This window comes from Notothenia rossii (assembly GCF_949606895.1).
Source record: "Notothenia rossii genome assembly, chromosome: 2".
NCBI lineage: Eukaryota > Metazoa > Chordata > Actinopteri > Perciformes > Nototheniidae > Notothenia > Notothenia rossii.
Genome location: NC_136904.1, coordinates 50,648,518 through 50,668,110, shown reverse-complemented (window position 1 = coordinate 50,668,110; position 19,593 = coordinate 50,648,518). Strand labels below are relative to the sequence as shown.

Here is a 19,593-nt window from a genome sequence, read left to right as displayed (position 1 = left end):
GACAAGTGAGAATCCTGTTATTGAAGCTAATGACGGATCGTTTTGGTTTCCTTTGTCCTCCATCAGCTCCAGGACAGTTTGGTTTTATTCCAAATCATAGTCATAAACATTTTTAAATGGAAACAGCTAATATGGTGATGTTTAGCGTGTTATGGAGAGATAAAACAATCAATCCATAATGAATTCACACAGTAACTATTTGATTTATGATGATGAATATCTTCTCTTTCTATTGGGCAGATAAAAGAGACATTTGGATAAATCACCTTTCGTCAGTGGCGGCTGGTGGAAAATATTTTTGGTAGGGCTATGGAAATGGTGACAAAACCATGTGTGTGTGTGTGTGTGTGTGTGTGTGTCAGTCATACTTGCCAACCCTCCCGATTTTCGCGGGAGACTCCGGCATTTCTCCCGATTTCTGACAAAATCAGATTTACTCACGACTGTTTCCACTCGGACACCATTGTTTGGTTTCCATGGTAGCGCGTCTCCTTAGCAGCGCGCGCAACTCAAAGTCTGAGAGGGTGAGGAAGATGAAAACTGAACAAGAATCGACAACTCGAACCTCTGCTCACTCCTTTGCTGTAAAATACAGGTCCAGCCCACACATATGCTCCATGGTGCTACAGGCATTGCCCTTACAACTACAATAAGCATGCAAATGTTAATCTATAGCTCCGGCGATCCACTAGCACCGGAGTCTACACCTGCAGACGCAGCCATCCCCTACTGTAGCGTCACCTTGGATACAAGTCTAAACAACTCACAGACACACAGGCCAGGGCGCTGAAAGGGCGCCCTTTGAGCATCAGATCTGACGACGCTGATTGGCTAAAATTATGTTTCGGCGGCATAGTTTACAGATAGCAACAGTCAGCTTGTTGGCTGCAGCTGCTCTGGCTGAGGGCTCCTTTCTACCGCCCGGACGAGAGAGGGTAATGATACACGCTGCGGCCAGGCAGGAAACATGTGACTTATCAGTAACTTTAGACAACGTAAAACAATTTTAAACGAGATTTTATTGTAGATTATACATTTTACTGATACCAACTATATAATATTTACCTTGTTCTTTAAAAAGAAAAAAAAAATATATAGGCCTATATATTTTTTGGAAATATATATTTTTATTTATTTTTAATTCTTAATGACAATAAAACATGTGGGAAGAGGGGGGGCGGCGCCCCTAGCGCCCCTATGGGCCGGCCGCCACTGCCTTTCGTCCTATATATATATTTGTATTTTACCTTTATTTAACCAGGATAGGTCTCATTGAGATTAAACAACTCTTTTTCAAGAGAGTCCTGGCCCAATAATGGTAAGAGCACAGTTTTACAGTTACAGACAATTCAAAAACACACAATCACAACACAGTCATACACTAAGTTTAGCCAAAGCATTTACAGACACGGCGGCCTGCTTCAAGGTCAGTTAAAGTTGCTTTGAGTTTGTTTAATGAGCGTGTATGTGTGCATGCTTGTGTGTGTTTGGAGGGCTGTCCTAGTATAGTGGAATGCAGTACAACAGCTGTTGCTTGCACTCTAGGCACTCGCAATTTTTACAGGCTCCCACTACCTGTTAGCATCTGGCAGCTGTTAGCATCTAGCTCTCCTGCTTACAAACATTTAGCCATCCCTGCTTATACAAGTAGTAGTTTTAGTTGTCTGCGATCTGCGGAGGCCTACTCCCACCTGTCGAGTGCGGCTGTGCTGAGGTGTTTTTCCCCCGGAGACGTCGCAAAGAGACGGAGCGGCTCAACCTGTTGCTGCCTGCGATCTGCGATCTACGGAGGCCTGCTCGTCGCGAAGAGACGGAGCGGCTCCACCTGTTGCTGCCTGTGATCTGCGATCTACGGAGGCCTGCTCCCACCTGTAGAGTACGGCTGTACTGGAGAGGTTTTTACCCCGGAGTCGTCGCGGAGATACGGAGTGGATCCACGCTTCGGGCTTGGCCTGCTTCCACCGGGCGTGTGCTGCTGTGCAGAGGAGGATTTTACCACAGCTGGGGCCTGCTTTCCACCTGTCCTGGTTCTGCTGTTGCAGAGGCCTGCTTTCACCCCGGGGATACCATGGAGGGACCGGAGCGCTTCCACGCTGCTGCTTTTGCCTTTCCTTTGCTGCTACGCTGATTTGCCCCAGGAACATCGCGGATACTGTGTGCTGGTCTGGGAAAATGACCCATATCGGGATTCTGCTGTGCCTGTTAACTGTTTTGGACTATGAGAAGATCTTGAGTCATTCTGAGAAGTCTACTGGATTCAGGTCTGTTCTGCCACCCGCAGTGGGCATCCCCTGCAAAGGTTCGGATGTGTTGCACAAACAATTACCGGTTGCCTTGTCACAGTCAATCTGCTCGACAAAATGTGTTTGTCTTTTTTGTTTCCCTGCGATGATTGTTCTTCAGGATTGCTTCTTAAGCTCAAATCACACTCTCGCAGACTTTTCCGGTGTTTCTAAAGTAGATGACAATGTATGTGTGTCGATTAAGAGGAAAAGATGCCCAGTAGTAGTAGTCAGATCGCTACTCCTGCTGATTTTAAAGCTAGGTCTGGGTTGGGTTTCATCCACTTGAATGTGCGCAGTCTGTTAGGTAAACTAGATTTGGTCCGCATTTGGGCAAGCTCGACTGACGCTGACGTCATTGTTTTATCAGAAACATGGCTAAATAAATCTATTTTGGCCTCTGACATTGCCTTAAATGGTTATAATGTGTATCGTTCCGACCGGCCTAATAAAGGTGGTGGCGTTGCAATCCACATTAGTTTCCAAATCTATCAGTAAGCAATTCGAATGTTTAGCCTTAAATATAGAAGTGGCAAAGGGTCAACAGGTCATGGTCGTGGGCTGTTACAGACCCCCCTCAGCTGTCAAGGACTCCTTGTCTTCGCTAGCAAATCTTTTATCGCAGCTAGACTACAAGGAAATAGTTCTACTTAGAGATTTGAACTGGGACTGGTTAACTGCAGTGTCAGAGGATTTTAAAAACCTTTGTATTTCTTTGAATGTTACTCAGATTGTTGACAGTCCTACTCACCCTAAGATTAAGTCCCCTAATAAATCAGTGCATGACATTAAGGATTTTGGGAGCTTAGATGGGGGCAATCTAAGCTAATTTACAGATGGCCCTGAGCCCAATAAAGATTGCCCTGAAAAATGCGCGCGGACGAAATGGCACGAAGGGTTTGGGGGGCCTCCCTCTAGAAAATGTTAATTTTTGCAGGTCTTAGATGCTGTCTGGTGCATTCTCTCGACTGAATTATAAGATGAACAACCACAATATTATATTGTACAATTTCAATTTTATTCTTCGTTTCACTTTTTTTTATATTCTTCGGTTTGTTTGTTCTTGTTTGTGTTTGCTCGCTTGCATGCCCTGCATAGCTATAAGAAATACTTAAGTTGTTGGTCAAGACACTTTCCATCTGATGAAGGCAAATGCCTTCCCAGATTTTAAAAAGTAGAAAAAACATTACATTCAGTTATAACTGCCAAAACAAACATTATTTACAATATTATGGCCCCTGTTAAAAATGTTTGTAATGTTATCTACTGTAAGTTGGTCGAACGAATGCCTCCTCATCCGGAAGCCGACCGAGCAGACCCGAGCGCATCCGCGAAGCACACAAAATGGTGACGTCAGAGTTCCCGTTAGCCGGCAAATCTAAATCTCTTCGGTCAAAATAATTTCCCTTTAGCGCAATACCGCTTCTGTTGCGCCACTTCTGTGACAGACAAGAAGAGTATGTGACAGACAAGAATAGTCAATTCTAATGTCTAACACTTAATGTGGAAAAAGAGATGTCATGTATGGGTTGATTGTGCGTTGATCTGTTGGTAATGCCTCGGGGTTCCGGTGGGCATGTAAACAAATGCATAATGCTGCGCTATACTTTGTGGCCTCACCCAGTTGCATAGCGACACTTATTCTTTAGGTGTCTTTTAATAAGCAGGTAGTCATATCATTATCTAGAACTAGCTGGATCTGATCGATATGGACATAAACGCGAGTGAAGTCTAATCTGACTGGAGAGTGTGATCAGCTGCTGCTGACGAGTCGACACGCAGCTCTGCATGATCACATGCAGCGGTGAGCGGACAAAACACACACTTCAGGTTAGAATATCACACGTAGCTATTTTAATTACCTCTCAAACTACCTAAACTAGTTATAGATATGTTTAGTTTTACTGTCGGGTCACTTACTGATCCGCGAGCTGCATGATACTGGCATAATAGACTGCCCGATCGGGCAACCAGCAGGTGAGGCTTCATTGCCCGAGCTAAATACTAGATGGCCCCGGGCCATCGGGCAGTCCTTAATGTCGAGCCCTGTAAATCCTCCTTAATTGATCTCATTCTAACTAATGTTCCCTATAAATACTTATCTGTGGGAGTATTTGCGAATGATGTGAGTGACCACTGTGCTGTAGCCACAATTAGGGACACTAAGGTCCAAAAGGTTAAACCTCGTATTATTATTAAGAGAGACATAAAACATTTTGTGGAGCAGGGTTTTGTTCATGATCTGTTTGGCTTTGACTGGGGAAAAATCGATCTGTGTGCTGATGTAGAAACTGCATGGTCTTATTTTTATCTTGGTTTTATGGAGATCATTGATAGACATGCACCCCTACGTACATTTAGAGCAGGGTTCCCCAGACTACGGCCCGCGGGCCGCATACGGCCCGCCACGCCCCTTTGACCGGCCCTCCACCTCACCATTTGAACTGGCCCAAAGAAGAAAAAAAAAAAATAAAATTTTTTTTTTAAAATATTTTATTTTAGTTGTCCAACTTGTTTTGTGAAATAATAACATGACTCTCCAAACGAGGGCGGTAATCACTGTTCATTCCGTCACCTGAGATTAGAACTCGAGGCCGTCAGTATGTAGTGGCCAGAGCGGCTCTGGTAGTGGCCATGAGCCAAACAGTGGAACTGTCAATCAGATCGCCAGCGCCTCTATCACGCTTTAAAAGCAACGTTATGTAACGTTCTGGTTGACATCTGTTACATTTGCATCTTGTTTTTTTAACACTAAAATATTTTTTTATTAACCATTTATATTTTATATAATTTAATATGTGTGTCTGTATTATTTATATGACGTATGTTTATGACCGAATTTCCGCCACCTTACAAGCTGATCGAAGTCATGCGCAGAAAATATTATGCTACAGTTGAACAGCAGTGTAATGGCGTGCAGTAAAGTGAGGAAAATTGACAGAGAGTGTCGGGTTTTTAAAGAACAATGGACCAAGGATTATTTTTTTGTTCCATGGAAGGACCGTGCCATTTGTATTATATGTAAAGAAAATGTGGCCGTGTTTAAAGAATTCAACCTTCGCCGCCATCACGAAACCCGGCACAGAGAGTATGCTAGCTTGAGCGGGCTAGCGAGAGATGATAAGGTTCGGCGTCTGAAAGGCGGACTAGCTGTTCAACAGGATGCCTTCCTTCGTCAATCCCGGGTCAACCTGGCTGCTGTCCGAGCTACCTACAAAGTAGCTAACCTACTGGCTACCCACGGCAAGCCGTTCACAGACGGAGAATTCGGGAAGGCCATGATGCTGGCTGTGGCCGAGGAGGTGTGTCCCGAGAAGACAGATGCCTTCCGTGGGGTGAGTCTCTCAGCACAAACGATGACGAGACGAATTGAGGAGATGGGGGGAAACGTGTTTGACCAACTGAGAGAGAGAGCCGCAGAATTCAAGTGTTTTGCTTTAGCCATGGATGAAAGTAATGACGTACAGGACACGGCACAACTGTTGATTTTTATTCGTGGAGTCAACACACGTTTTGAAGTGTCAGAGGAGCTGGCATCACTGAGAAGCCTAAAAGGCACAACAACTGGAGAAGACCTTTTTGTCGAAGTGTGCAAAACAATGGGCGAACTTGGTCTGCAATGGGCTAATTTTGCCAGTGTCACTACAGATGGTGCGCCTAGCATGGTCGGATCTACGAGGGGTCTAGTAGGGCGCTTGAACGGCGAGTTCGAGGAACGAGGTCTCGCCCCACCGATTCAAGTCCACTGCCTGATTCACCAGCAAGCGCTGTGCTGCAAAGTTTTGAAGTGGGCGTCTGTGATGAAGGTGGTTGTGCACTTTGTCAACTACATCCGGAAAAATGGGCTGAAACACAGGCAGTTCCAGGCCTTTCTCTCCGAGCTGGGGTCTGCTCACCAGGATGTGCTGTACTACACCGAAATCCGGTGGTTAAGTCGAGGCAAAGTATTGCGCCGTGTCTACAACCTGCTGCCCGAAATCAACACCTTCCTCCAGTCTAAAGGTGAAACGGTACGGGAGCTGACCGACCCGGAGTGGAAATGGGACCTCGCGTTTTTAACTGATGTGACTGAACTGTTGAACCACCTCAACCTACAGCTCCAAGGCAAAGGGAATCTCATCAGCGACATGTATTCCCACATAAAAGCATTCGAGGTCAAACTGCAGCTCCTTGTGCGACAGGTCCAAAAGCTGGACTTCACACATCTCCCTGCCACCCACAGCTACTGCGCCGAGAAACCAGCCGCCCCTTTCCCAGTCGCGAAGTGCAAAGATGCCCTGGAGATGCTGCAGCGAGAGTTCAGTGTGCGCTTCCGCGAGCTTCATGTCAACAACAAAGACATAAGTCTGTTCCAGAACCCCTTTGCTGCTGACATTGACGATGCACTTCCCTCTCTTCAGTTTGAACTAGCCGAGCTGCAGAATTGTGATGTCCTTAAAGACGCATTCAAGCCTGACCACCTCCTTGAGTTCTATGCTGAGCTACCAGAGGGCACTTACCCAAACATTAAACAACATGCTCTGAAGATGTGTACCGTTTTTGGCAGCACCTACACCTGCAAGCAGACTTTTTCCCGCATGAAGCAAATAAAAAATCCAACGAGGAACAGACTCTCAGATGAACATTTGCATCAAACTTTGAGACTGGCAACCACTAGGCTACACCCAGACATCGGACTTCTCACCAGCCAGAAGCAAGCACACAGTTCACACTGATATGGTAAATATACTGATTTTAACTATTACAATTTTATATGGCTGTAAACATGAAATATGATTTTTTGATGAAATATGATTAATGTTTTTAATGAATTTTAAGGAATAATGCTACACTGTATTTGTAAAATCACATCACAAGGAACAACAGGCAGCATATTTATGTAATTTACTGAATGTGTCCAATGTCATCCCTTTATGCCAGGTTTCCAGGCAGCAAGAGAGGGGACTGCAACTGCTGACCTCAAAGATCACTGCCCATCCATCCTTCCTTCCACCCTGGCTACAAGTACCAATTCAGTTCACCTACTGCACATATTGCTGACTTCCCATTCTGTTACTCTCTTCTAGTTTAACCTGCCGAGGGTTTACTGCTCAGTCTCTCCTCCCAATCTCTTCTCTCAGCATCTGCCTCTCCATCGTTGTCTCTCTCTCTCTCTCTCCTCTTTCTCCTCTTTATGCACTGCCCCTCATCTCAATCTCCTATTTCAAAGGGATGATAATTGTGCTGTAAAAGTGTTTGGGTGCTCATTGCATTTTCACCTTGAACAAAAAAAATCTCACCTGAATATACAAATAAGAGTTGGTTAGTTGATATATTGTTCACCAAGTTTCTTGTCTTGATGATTTCTCATCTCACTGTAATATAGGCCTACCATTTCTATTGTATCACTCATAAACTGTCAATCACCATGTTTTTCTAACCTTTCCTTGCTATTTTTACATGGTTGTTATTAGAAAATAAAAGGAATACCTGTGGTATTTCAAATTGAAAAACATGTGAAGTACTCACTTCTTTTGCAAATCACTTGTAATGATGAACTATTTTGTGCTAGAAATTATGGCTATAACAGGCAGTGGCCTAGTATACAGCCCACATGATCGATCCCGGCCCCTCATCACAGTCAGGAACGATAATGTGGCCCCCAGAGAAAAAAGTTTGGGGACCCCTGATTTAGAGTAAAGGGACGAGACAATCCTTGGTTTTCTGCTGAACTGTCCAGTCTCTTTCATGAGAGAAACAAGGCCTGGGCAAAGGCTAGGTAATCAGGCTCAGAGGTAGAATGGCTGCACTTTAGGCAGCTGAGGAATAGCTTCACTTCACTTGTCAAAAGTGCTAAGTCGAAGGACTATTTGTCAGTTACCACAGAAAACCTAAATAATCCTAGGAAATTTTGGAAAGCCATAAGATCGATATCCACCGGTGAGATCCGTAATGAGCTACCTCCGTGCCTTACCACAGCATCTGGCTCTATATTGGACAGGGCCACCATGTTAAATTGCTTTAATGAGCATGTTGTGTCCTGTGGCTCTCTGTTTGATTCTTTTTCTAACTCTGTTTCTGTGAACACCAGTCTGTGACTCTGAACAATGTGGTCTGGGAAACCCTTTCAGTTTTACTCCTTTTACTGTTAATGTTGTTCATGAAGCATTAATAAAAGTTAGATCCTAAGAAACCGGCAGGCCCGGACAACGTAGAACCTTTCTTTTTAAAGATAGCTGCAGATTTTATTGCTCTTCCTCTCACTACTCTTTTTAACCTCTCCCTCAACACAAATGCAATTCCAAAAGTATGGAAGTCAGCTTATGTCTTGCCTTTACTAAAAGGAGGGGAGGCGACTATTTTAAATAACTATAGGCCAATCTCTAAATTGTCAGTTCTGGCGAAGGTGCTCGAACGCCTAGTGAGTGAACAAGTATAGGAGTTTTTATGTAAAAATGATATCCTGTCTAAACATCAGTCAGGCTTCAGAAAGCAACACAGCACCATCACTGCCACAATGAAAGTGGTGAATGACATTACGAGTATTTTAGATAATAAGCAGAGTTGTGCAGCTCTATTTATTGACCTGTCCAAAGCGTTTGATACCGTCGATCATCGCATCTTAAAGCAGAGGCTACTCAGTATTGGCATATCCAGCCATGCAGTGGGGTGGTTTGTGAACTACCTCTCTGAAAGGTCCCAATGTGTTCACTTTGATGGGCTGTCTTCTGAGTGGTTGAACATTGCTAATGGTGTTCCTCAAGGTTCTGTTTTAGGTCCACTTTTATTCTCCATATATATCAACAGTTTAGGTGAAAATGTGAATGAAATTACTTTACATGTTTTTGCGGATGATACCGTGATGTACTGTGCAGTTCCCTCCATTAAGGAGGCTGGTGTTAAATTACAGGCTGTTTTTAACATTATTCAGACTCAGCTCGCTGAGCTTAAGCTTCTTTTAAATGTTGATACAACCAAGGTAATGCTATTTTCAAAAGCTAAAAAGACACCAGAGCCTGTTTTAGATATTGTTACTATGCAAGGACAAGTACTTGAAGTGGTTACCTGTTATAAATACCTAGGTATCTGGCTTGAGGATTGTCTTACCTTTAAACTTCAGGTCAATAACCTGCTTAAAAAGCTGAGGGTTAGACTAGGTTTGTTTTTCAGAAACAAGTCCTGTTTCTTGCTTGAGGCCAGGAAAAGGCTAGTCACTGTGACCTTTTTACCTGTGCTGGACTATGGTGATTTGTTGAATATGAATGCACCTGCCCATTGCCTGAACAAGTTAGATGCCGCCTATCACAGCGCACTGAGATTTGTCACAAATTGTAAAGCACTTACACATCACTGTACCCTGTATGCCAAGGCAGGTTTCCCATCACTTACTGTAAAGAGGTTCAGTCATTGGTATACGTTTATTTATAAAGCTTTGTTGAGTAAACTCCCGTATTATATCTGCTCTCAGATAACACAGAGTTGCAAGCAGCTATTGTCTGAGATCGCAAAGGGCTCGACATTAAGGACTACCCGATGGCCCGGGTCCATCTAGTATTTAGCTCGGGCAATGAAGCCTCACCTGATGGTTGCCCGATCGGGCAATCTATTATGCCAGTATCATGCAGCTCGCGGATCCAGTAATGAGTGACCCGACAGTAAAACTAAACATATCTATAACTAGTTTAGGTAGTTTGAGAGGTGATTATAGGGCCCTATAAATTCCGTTTTCATTTTCACCAAATTCCGTTTTGTGTCTTTCTAAATTCCGTTTTTTCCGTTTTAATTTTTTAGAATTCAGTTTTTTCCGTTTTTTTCCGTTTTAATGTTTTGGAATTCTGTTTTTTTCCGTTTTTTTCCGTTTTAATGTTTTGGAATTCTGTTTTTTTAACCTATTTACTCGTATTTTACCACAAAAAAGGGTGTGTTTTAATGTTTTCAAATAAAATGTACACTAAATAGAAATGACCTCCCATTTATTGAGGCGACAGAATATTGCACATTCCCTCAATACTTTATTTACTTGAAAAACTTGCAACAAAACATTGCACTTCAAGTTCCAACAAAAGTTTTCTTTTGAGCTGTAAACTTTCTAGTGAAAATAAAGTTGCATTTATCCATGAAGACCACATCCACCAGAAAATATTGATTTTCAACACCTGTGATGAAAGAAGAAAACAAGCATATTACTAATGATCTCTTACACTGTTTTAAATGTCTATCTAGCTTATTGTTTTAGGTGTATTAATATATATATATTATAAATAAAAGGGGCATTTAGAATAAACAATATCAGTACAGCCACTGTCTGCCTCATTTTATTTATATATATATATATATATATATATATATATATTATATATATATTTTATTTTATTTATATTTATATATATATATATATTATATATATATTTTATTTTATTTATATATATATATATATTATATATATATTATTTTATTTATATATATATATATATATATATATATATATATATATATATATACATAAAATGAGGCAGACAGTGGCTGTACTGACATTGTTTATTCTAAATCTGTTTATTCTAAATTTAAAATCGTTTTTTATCCTAGTATTGTAGGTGCATGTCACCAGTTTCCCCTGTGGGATCAGATGTTTTCTGATCCATCCATATTTATTTATTTTTTAATAAAATGTGTTATCCCATTATAATGATATATTGCAATAAAAGGTATTAGTGTTGACAAGAGACATCAGCTATGTTTCCCCCTCTGGAAGACAATGCTGCATCACGATTTGCACACAACATATTGTAAAGGAGTGTTCACTACGTTGTATTTTAGGATATTACATTAAGCATTAACTTACCAATGACGATGTTTAGCACGCTGCAATCTCTGGCATCAGTGGTCTCATCCACAACAATGGAAAACTTACAATACATCACGTCACCCGACACGTAGAAGTCAGCGGGGAACTGCTCTGCTCGTGATTGAGCGGATAGCCCCGTATTCCGTATCTTTTTAGCTGACGGAGGGACAGCCATGCTTGCATTTCACTTGTGTTTGTTGGGGGTGGCGGGACGGGACCGCATGAGACAGTGACGCAGGGGTGTGTTACGCTGATTAGCGTCCCCCGGGAAAGTTTTCCCAGGTTTTTTGTTTCACTTCCTCACGAAAACAGCATTTCAGTCTAATTATGTCAAATTCCGTGATTATCTGCTTTTTTCGGGAATTTCCGCGATTCCGTCCGCGATCGCGGAAAATATAGGGCCCTATGATTAAAATAGCTACGTGTGATATTCTAACCTGAAGTGTGTGTTTTGTCCGCTCACTGCTGCATGTGATCATGCAGCGCTGCGTGTCGACTCGTCAGCAGCAGCTGATCTCTCTCTCCCGTCAAATTAGACTCGCGTTTATGTCCATATCGATCAGATCCAGCTAGTTCTAGCTAATGATATGACTACCTGCTTATTAAAAGACACCTAAACAATGAGTGTCGGGGGTGAGGCCACAAAGTATAGCGCAGCATTATGCATTTGTTTACATGCCCACCAGAACCCCGAGGCATTACCAACAGATCAACGCACAATCAACCCATACATGACATCTCTTTCTCCACATTAAGTGTTAGACATTAGAATTGACTACTCTTGTCTGTCACATACTCTTCTTGTCTGTCACAGAAGTGTGACAGAAAGGGAAATTATTTTGACCGAAGAGATTTAGATTTGCCGGCTAACGGGAACTCTGACGTCGCCATTTTGTGTGCTTCGCGGATCCGCTCGGCTCCTCTCGACTGCTGCTCGGTCAGCCTCCGGATGAGGAAGCATTCATTAGACCAATTTACATTAGATAAAATTACAAACATTTTTAACAGGGTCCATAATAGTGTAAATAATGTTTGTTTTGGCAGTTACAACTGAATGTAATGTTTTCTACTTTTTAACATCTGGGAAGGCATTTGCCTTCATCAGATGGAAAGTGTCTTGACCAACAACTTAAGTATTTCTTATAGCTATGCAGGGCATGCAAGCGAGCGAACAAACAAACAAGCGAAATGAAGAATAACATTGAAATTGTACAATATAATATTGTGGTGGTTCATCTTATAATTCAATCTAGAGAATGCACCAGACAGCATCTAAGACCTGCACAAATCTAAATGTTCTAGGGGGAGGCCCCCCAAACCCTTCATGCGTCAGTTCGTCCGCGCACATTTTTCAGGGCAATCTGTAAATTAGCTTAGATCTCCCAAAGTCCTTAATGTCATGCACTGTCGCATGATGTAGTATTGTTAGATGTGCCAAGAGCAAGGACTGTCTTAGGTAAGACAGGTTTTATGTGCGCAGCTCCACTTGCTTGGAACAGTCTTCAGCAAGAATTGAAACTGAGCAATCTCATTCCTCTGCATGTTTTTAAAGCTAGGCTAAATGAAATTGTAGTGTTCTCGTGCAGTGTGTCGAAACTCTGACTAAACACTGAGTTAAACCGTAGCCAATGAGACAAAGTCGTAGTAAGCTTGACCTTTTACTTTCACTTCTTCATCAACAGACGGTGAAAACTGCAAATACAATAATACAAAAATATTGTGTCTATTTATGACAACCTTATGACTAACATCACGTTATGCATAGTTGTAAATAACAGAAACTGTCCAATACTGAAATGAGGCATTCTGATTGACAATTGCATCACTTTTTAGCTTGTATACAACTACAACTCAAATCGCCCTAAACAACACATCAAACAGTTTTTCGAACTAAATCCATCATAATATAACATCTTCAACATGTCCTTTAACAATCAAACAACTCACGGCATTGCCACTCTGATGCCTCCAAGTGGATGCTGATTGATTATGTTCCGATGCACATGTCGGCCATTCTTTCTACCCAGCTAAGTTCAACAGGAAGATCGCCGGAAGAGACTGAACCGGAAGTGACTAAACCGGAAGTGACGTCGTCGCAAAAACTAAAACAACAAAATAATATTAATTTTTACATTAGCTAATTTAAACTGTAAAGTAATTATTTAAGAAATAAATGTAATAATATTAAATGCCTGGAGAGGCAACACACTCCCCGCCTGACCTATGTGAGGTCACTTAGAACTTGTACAGATCTTAAATATAGTCTGTCTATCAGTCTTTAGGAAGGAGCAGAACAATTTCTGCAGTCGGCCGGAGAAAGGTTTTGACCTTGCCTTGGTCAGTTGTTTTCACTTCGACCTTCCTTACATGTCCATCTTTCCCAGGGAAAGTGGCATTGACTCTGGCCATAGGCCAGTAGTTGCGAGCGGCCTGCTTGTCCCTGAGCAGAACCAGATCTCCAACCTGAAGGTTTCTTCGGGGCACTGTCCACTTCTGTCTGTGCTGCAACGAAGGTAGGTATTCTCGACTCCAGCGGGTCCAGAACTGGTTTGCAAGGGCCTGGACTTGCCTCCATTGTTTTGTGTACAGGTCTTTGTCGGAAAAGTCTCCGGGGGGAGGTGGAACCCCCGACTTTTGTGTGAGGATCATGGATGGAGAAAGTATGAAGGGCTTCTCGGGATCCGTAGACACAGGTAAGAGTGGGCGTGCATTCATGATCGCTATGACCTCCGCCATTAGTGTGCATAGCACTTCATGGGTCAAGCGAGTGTTTTGCCGTTGAAACATTGAATCGAGGATTCTTCTGGCAACGCCGATCATACGCTCCCAGGAACCTCCCATATGAGAGGCGTGCGGAGGGTTGAATTCCCAGCTGCATCCTTGTTCGCTGAGGTATCTATGCACTGCCTTGTCCATCCCGAGCTCCTTGCTTGCTCCAACGAAATTGGTTCCGCAATCGGATCTGAGCTGTTTAGCCGGGCCTCTGAGTGCGAAGAAACGTCTGAGGGCATTTATGCAACTGGATGTGTTCATAGATTCGATTACCTCGATGTGAACAGCTCTGGAGCTCATACAACTGAACATAATGGCCCAACGCTTGCTCTCTGCCTGTCCTCCTCTGGTGCGTCTGGTTGTAACAGACCAGGGCCCAAATACGTCGAGGCCCACGTATGTGAAGGGAGGGCAGATTTCAAGTCGTTCTGAGGGCAGATCCGCCATTTTTTGTTCTTCCAGCTTTCCACGTAGCTTGCGGCAGGTTAGGCATTTGTGGATTACTGAGTTGATGAGCTTCTTGCCTCCCAAGAGCCACAGTCCTGCTGCCCTAATCGCTCCTTCCGTTAGATGACGGCCTTGGTGTCTCACCTGCTCATGGTGATGCCGTGTGAGCAGTAGGGAAATGTGACTTCCTTTGGGCAGAACTATCGGGTTCTTCTCTGCGGTAGCAAGATGAGAGTGCTGTAGTCGGCCTCCAACGCAGATAAGGTCATCCTCCAAGATTGGGTTGAGTGTCCTCAGAGGACTGCTCTTTGGTATGGGTTTGTTGGCATGGAGAGCTGACAGTTCTTTTGCCATGGCTGTTTTCTGGGTTGCTTTAAGGATAACTTTCCCAGCTTGTGCCATTTCGTCTGGAGTCCGAGGTAAGTTACATTTATGCCAGCCTTTGCACTTGCTGTCTTGGTTTGAACGTTTGTAGGATCTTGCCATGTGTACGAGGAATGCAACTCCTCTTACCAGTGAAGTAAAGGTGGAGAAGCGCTCGAAGCGTCCGGAGTTGAGTACCGATTCCTCCAGGTGGGTAGCAGAAGTTTGTACCTGAGGTCGGATTTCTGAGTCCTTTTCAGGGTCGATTAAACTGAACCTCTCAGCTGTCTGCGTTTTCTCTGCCGGTGGCTGACACAGGAAGGAAGGTCCAGTGAACCAAGAGGTCTGCGCCAGGCGGGATGCGGGTAAAGACCTTGATGCGTGGTCAGCAGGGTTGTCTTTGGTACATACGTAGTGCCATTGCTCAGGCTTTGAGGACTGCCGGATTCGTTGGACTCTGTTGTAGACATATGTGTAGAATCGTTTTGTTTCATTACAAATATAGCCAAGCACTACTCTGCTGTCTGTGTAAAACTTAATGGCATCTAACTTCAGGTCCAGCTCATCCTGGATAAGGTCTGCCATCTCTGCTGCCAAGACTGCGCCACACAGCTCAAGCCTGGGTATTGTCGGTTCTGAGAGGGGTGCCAGCTTGGCCTTACCCATAACGAAACCTACTTCAGTCTTCCCATCTTCCTGCACCACCTTCAAGTAGGCCACAGCCCCGATGGCTTTGATTGACGCGTCCGAGAACACACACAATTCCCTGTGAACAGCTTTCGTGAGGGAGGTTGTCGTATATGTGCGCTGAACGTGAAGCTGTTTCAGGTCTTGGAGGGAATCTCTCCAATCTTCCCATCTGCTTGATTTGTCTTCCGGGAGGGGTGTATCCCAGTCAGATAGTTCAGAGGTAAGCTCTCTAAGGAGGGCTCTTCCCTGGATCGTGACAGGTGCCAGTAGACCCAGGGGATCAAAAATACTGTTGACTGTGGATAGGACTCCACGTCGAGTGAATGGTTTATCCACGGTTGATGCAGAGTAGGTGAACGTGTCAGACGTGATCTCCCACAGTAGACCTAAGCTCCGTTGTGTGGGTGCAGTTTCTCCACTTAAATCCAGGTCTTTGACGACTGGAGCACAATCTTCCAGTGGAAAAGCCTCTGTGACTTCTGGACTGTTTGATACGAACTTGTGCAAGTGCAGGTTTGATTCTGCGAGAGAGGCCTGTGTTCGCTGGAGGAGGTCGATGGCTTTGGCTTCAGATGGTAGGGATATTAGGCCATCATCCACGTAGAAGTGTCTTTCTACAAACGCGACAGTATCGGCTCCATGCTCTCGTGAGCCCTCTCTTATGGCTCTTCGTAGCCCATAAGTTGCAACAGCAGGAGATGGTGAGTTGCCAAAGACGTGGACCTTCATCCGGTACTCAACAACTTCCTTGTTCACGTCACTGTCCTTATACCACAAAAACCGGAGGAAGTTGCGATGGTTTTCGTGCACTAAGAAACAATGAAACATCTGTTGGATGTCTGCAAGAATTGCAACCCTCTCTTTCCGGAAGCGTAAAAGCACTCCAAGGAGGGAGTTGTTGAGATCGGGTCCAGTGAGGAGCACGTCATTGAGGGAGACGCCGGAGTACTGGGCACTGGAATCAAAGACAACCCTGATCTGATTGGGTTTCTGTGGGTGATAAACCCCAAACGTTGGGAGATACCAGCACTCCTCCCCTTCTGTCAGCGATGGTGCTTCCTCTGCATGTCCATTTGCAAATATCTTCTTCATGAATGTCACGTACTGTTCTTCCATTTCTGGTTTTCTTTTCAAGGTTCGTTGCAAGGATGCGAACCGATTGACTGCCTGCCCTTTGTTATTTGGTAAAGGCTGGCGTAGTTCTCTGAAGGGCAGTGGGGCCACCCAACTGTTAGCTTCATCTCTGTAGACGTTTGTGTCCATTATCTTCATGAAGATGGTGTCTTCCACTGATGGAGCAGGTTTGTTGTCGTTCTCAGTACGGTTGAACACTGTCTGTCCTAGCATACTCTCTGGTGCTGTACCAGACCTGTTAAGGCTACGGGGCGTCTCCTTGACATGCATGAAGCTTGTACAGGGTTGAAAGATTGAGTGGCGACCGCTGTCTAGCACGTTTGTCTTGAACGTGTTGACTGTTGGTTTATGTACATTACCCAAGCACACTTCTCCTATCACTACCCAACCTAAATCCAGACGTTGGGCAAAGGGGGCATTATGCGGTCCGTTGACCTGCTGCCTTACCTTGTGTGCCCTAAGGACATCTCTTCCGAGCAGCAGTAGTATTTCTGCCTCTGGGTCCAGTTCAGGGATGTGCTCGGCAATGTGATGGAGATGAGGCTGATGAAGAACAGCGTTCGGTGTTGGAATCTCAGACCGATTATTCGGGATCTCATGACACTCAATGAGTGGTGGGAGAGAAATGAGCACTGTGCCGTCCAGTGACTCGATTTCGAATCCTTCTGCCCTCTTGCCGGATGTTTCTATGATGCCGGAGCAAGTTCTGAGATGGTACGGGAATGGTTTGCTCTTCACACTGAACAGCTTGAAGAACTCTGGTCTTGCTAATGAGCGATTGCTCTGGTCATCCAGGATCACATAGGCTTTGATGGCCATGTCCTTTGAACCCTTGGGGTAAAGCTTTGCGAGACACATCTTTGAGCATGAGCGGCTCCACTGGCCTGGACTGCAAACTTCTGTGCAGCTTGCTCCAACGACAGCAATGTCGGGATCATCTTCTCCCTCCCCGCCGTACTCTCGTGACGGTGAAGGAGCCTTGACGGTTTGAGGAGGTGGGCCAGGGTGCATGGCTGTATCATGACTGGTGCTGTTGCATTCAAAGCACTTCACAGAGAACCTGCAGTCTTTGGCAAGGTGAGAGATGGAGGCGCAACACTTAAAACATATTCCTTTCTCTCTGAGGAAGGCCTTTCTATCATCAAGGAGTTTATTCCTGAATGTTCTACACCTTTTAAGGGGATGGGGTTTGTTATGTAACGGGCAGTTCTTGTAAGGGTCGTTGGTTGTGGAAAGATCCGTTTTGTGCACTGAGATGGGTTTGTTGGTGTTAAAGTTCCGTGAAAATGGTTTGTCAGGTTTGGTGGGTGTTGTGGTGCTGCCTTGATGAATGAAGCTAGGGTCGCTACGCTTTTTTGCCTCGTAGCTAACAAAGTTGCAAAAATACTCGAAGGGGGGGAAACGCCCGTCGCTTCCTTCTTTGTACCGTGACCCTGCGGACACCCACTTCTCCTGAAGCCCGTAAGGGAGTTTGTCCACGATTGGTCCTATCCCGCGAGAGGTGTCCAGATAGGACAAGCCGGTCAGATATCCATCTTCTTTAGCACCTTGGATCTCTGCAAGTAGATCCCCAAGCTCACGTAACTTCAAGTGATCCTTGGCTGAAATCTTAGGAAAGTTGTCCAGGCGCTGGAACATTGACTTTTCGATGACTTCGGGGGCAGCATAAGATTCACGCAACCGTTCCCATGCTTTGTCTAGAGCCAGATTGGGGTTGTTGACATGCACCGATCGCATGCGTTTAACCTGTTCACTAGATTCTTTTCCAAGCCATTTGGTCATGAGGTCCAACTGTTGGGTTGCTGTTAGGTTGACTTCGTTGGCTGCACTTGAGAAGGAGGAGTACCATGCACGATAATTCTCGGGCTTGTCATCAAACTGGTACAGCCCTGAAGTCACAAGGTCTCTTCGTACCAAATACTGTGCCAAAGGCTCCCCTAAATTGGACGTGGGTGTGCCAGTTTGAGGGAAATGTCGTGGAGTATACGACGGAGCATGAGCATTCATGGTGGGGTTGGCTCTACTAACCTTAGCCTTTGTTTCAGTTTTAGTTGGGTCAAATAATTCTGGTGGAGACGGTTGCTTGATGTCTGCATTTTCCCTGCTGACAGGTTGTAATTGTGAATCGTCTTCCACAGGTGGATGCCATGATATGAAGCTGTCATGTGACCTTGCTTTGAGTGAGGGAGCAACGGGTAAGGGTGAGGAAGGAGAACGATTTTTAAGGCTGATCTGGGATAGAACGTATTCACTGGTGCGTTCGATTTTCCCCTTTTCGGATTCAGATTTCCCGTCTTCGATAACAGACTGCATCGCCTCTGCGTCTTCCAACACTCGAGCTGTCACTATGGCTGCGTCAGCTTCTCTATGAAGGGTTAGCACTTCCAACTCTGTGTCTAACCTTATAGTTTCCAATTTATTTTGAGCGTCTCTAGTAGCTCTTTCTGCTTCTCTAGCAGCCTTTTCCAATTTTAGCTTAGCCTCCTGGCTAGCATATGAAGCTCTCACCTTTGCTGCTTCTGCTTCAGCCCGAGCATGGGCTGCCCTTACTGATGATGCTGATGTTTTGCTGCTCCTAGCACTGCCGACAGCCGACCTGTTGCTTGTTGCCATCGCGACCACTTCAAAACATCCAATGTTGCCTTTTCACTGTAGTGTTCTCGTGCAGTGTGTTGAAACTCTGACTAAACACTGAGTTAAACCGTAGCCAATGAGACAAAGTCGTAGTAAGCTTGACCTTTTACTTTCACTTCTTCATCAACAGACGGTGAAAACTGCAAATACAATAATACAAAAATATTGTGTCTATTTATGACAACCTTATGACTAACATCACGTTATGCATAGTTGTAAATAACAGAAACTGTCCAATACTGAAATGAGGCATTCTGATTGACAATTGCATCACTTTTTAGCTTGTATACAACTACAACTCAAATCGCCCTAAACAACACATCAAACAGTTTTTCGAACTAAATCCATCATAATATAACATCTTCAACATGTCCTTTAACAATCAAACAACTCACGGCATTGCCACTCTGATGCCTCCAAGTGGATGCTGATTGATTATGTTCCGAT

At 44.3% G+C, this 19,593-nt stretch overlaps 2 protein-coding genes across 2 annotated transcripts in view; one reads left to right on the top strand and one right to left on the bottom strand.

Annotated features, from left to right (window-relative positions):
* The window catches only part of efl1 (elongation factor like GTPase 1), a 175,071-nt gene that overhangs the window by 15,859 nt on the left and 139,619 nt on the right, over nt 1-19,593 (bottom strand). The window lies entirely within an intron of this gene.
* Nucleotides 2,140-9,830, top strand: LOC307026739 (general transcription factor II-I repeat domain-containing protein 2-like). Its single transcript, XM_079662362.1, has 2 exons — nt 2,140-7,001; nt 7,203-9,830. Exon 1 carries the CDS (start codon nt 5,168-5,170, stop codon nt 6,995-6,997), a length of 1,830 nt encoding a protein of 609 aa, XP_079518488.1. The 5' UTR covers nt 2,140-5,167; the 3' UTR covers nt 6,998-7,001; nt 7,203-9,830.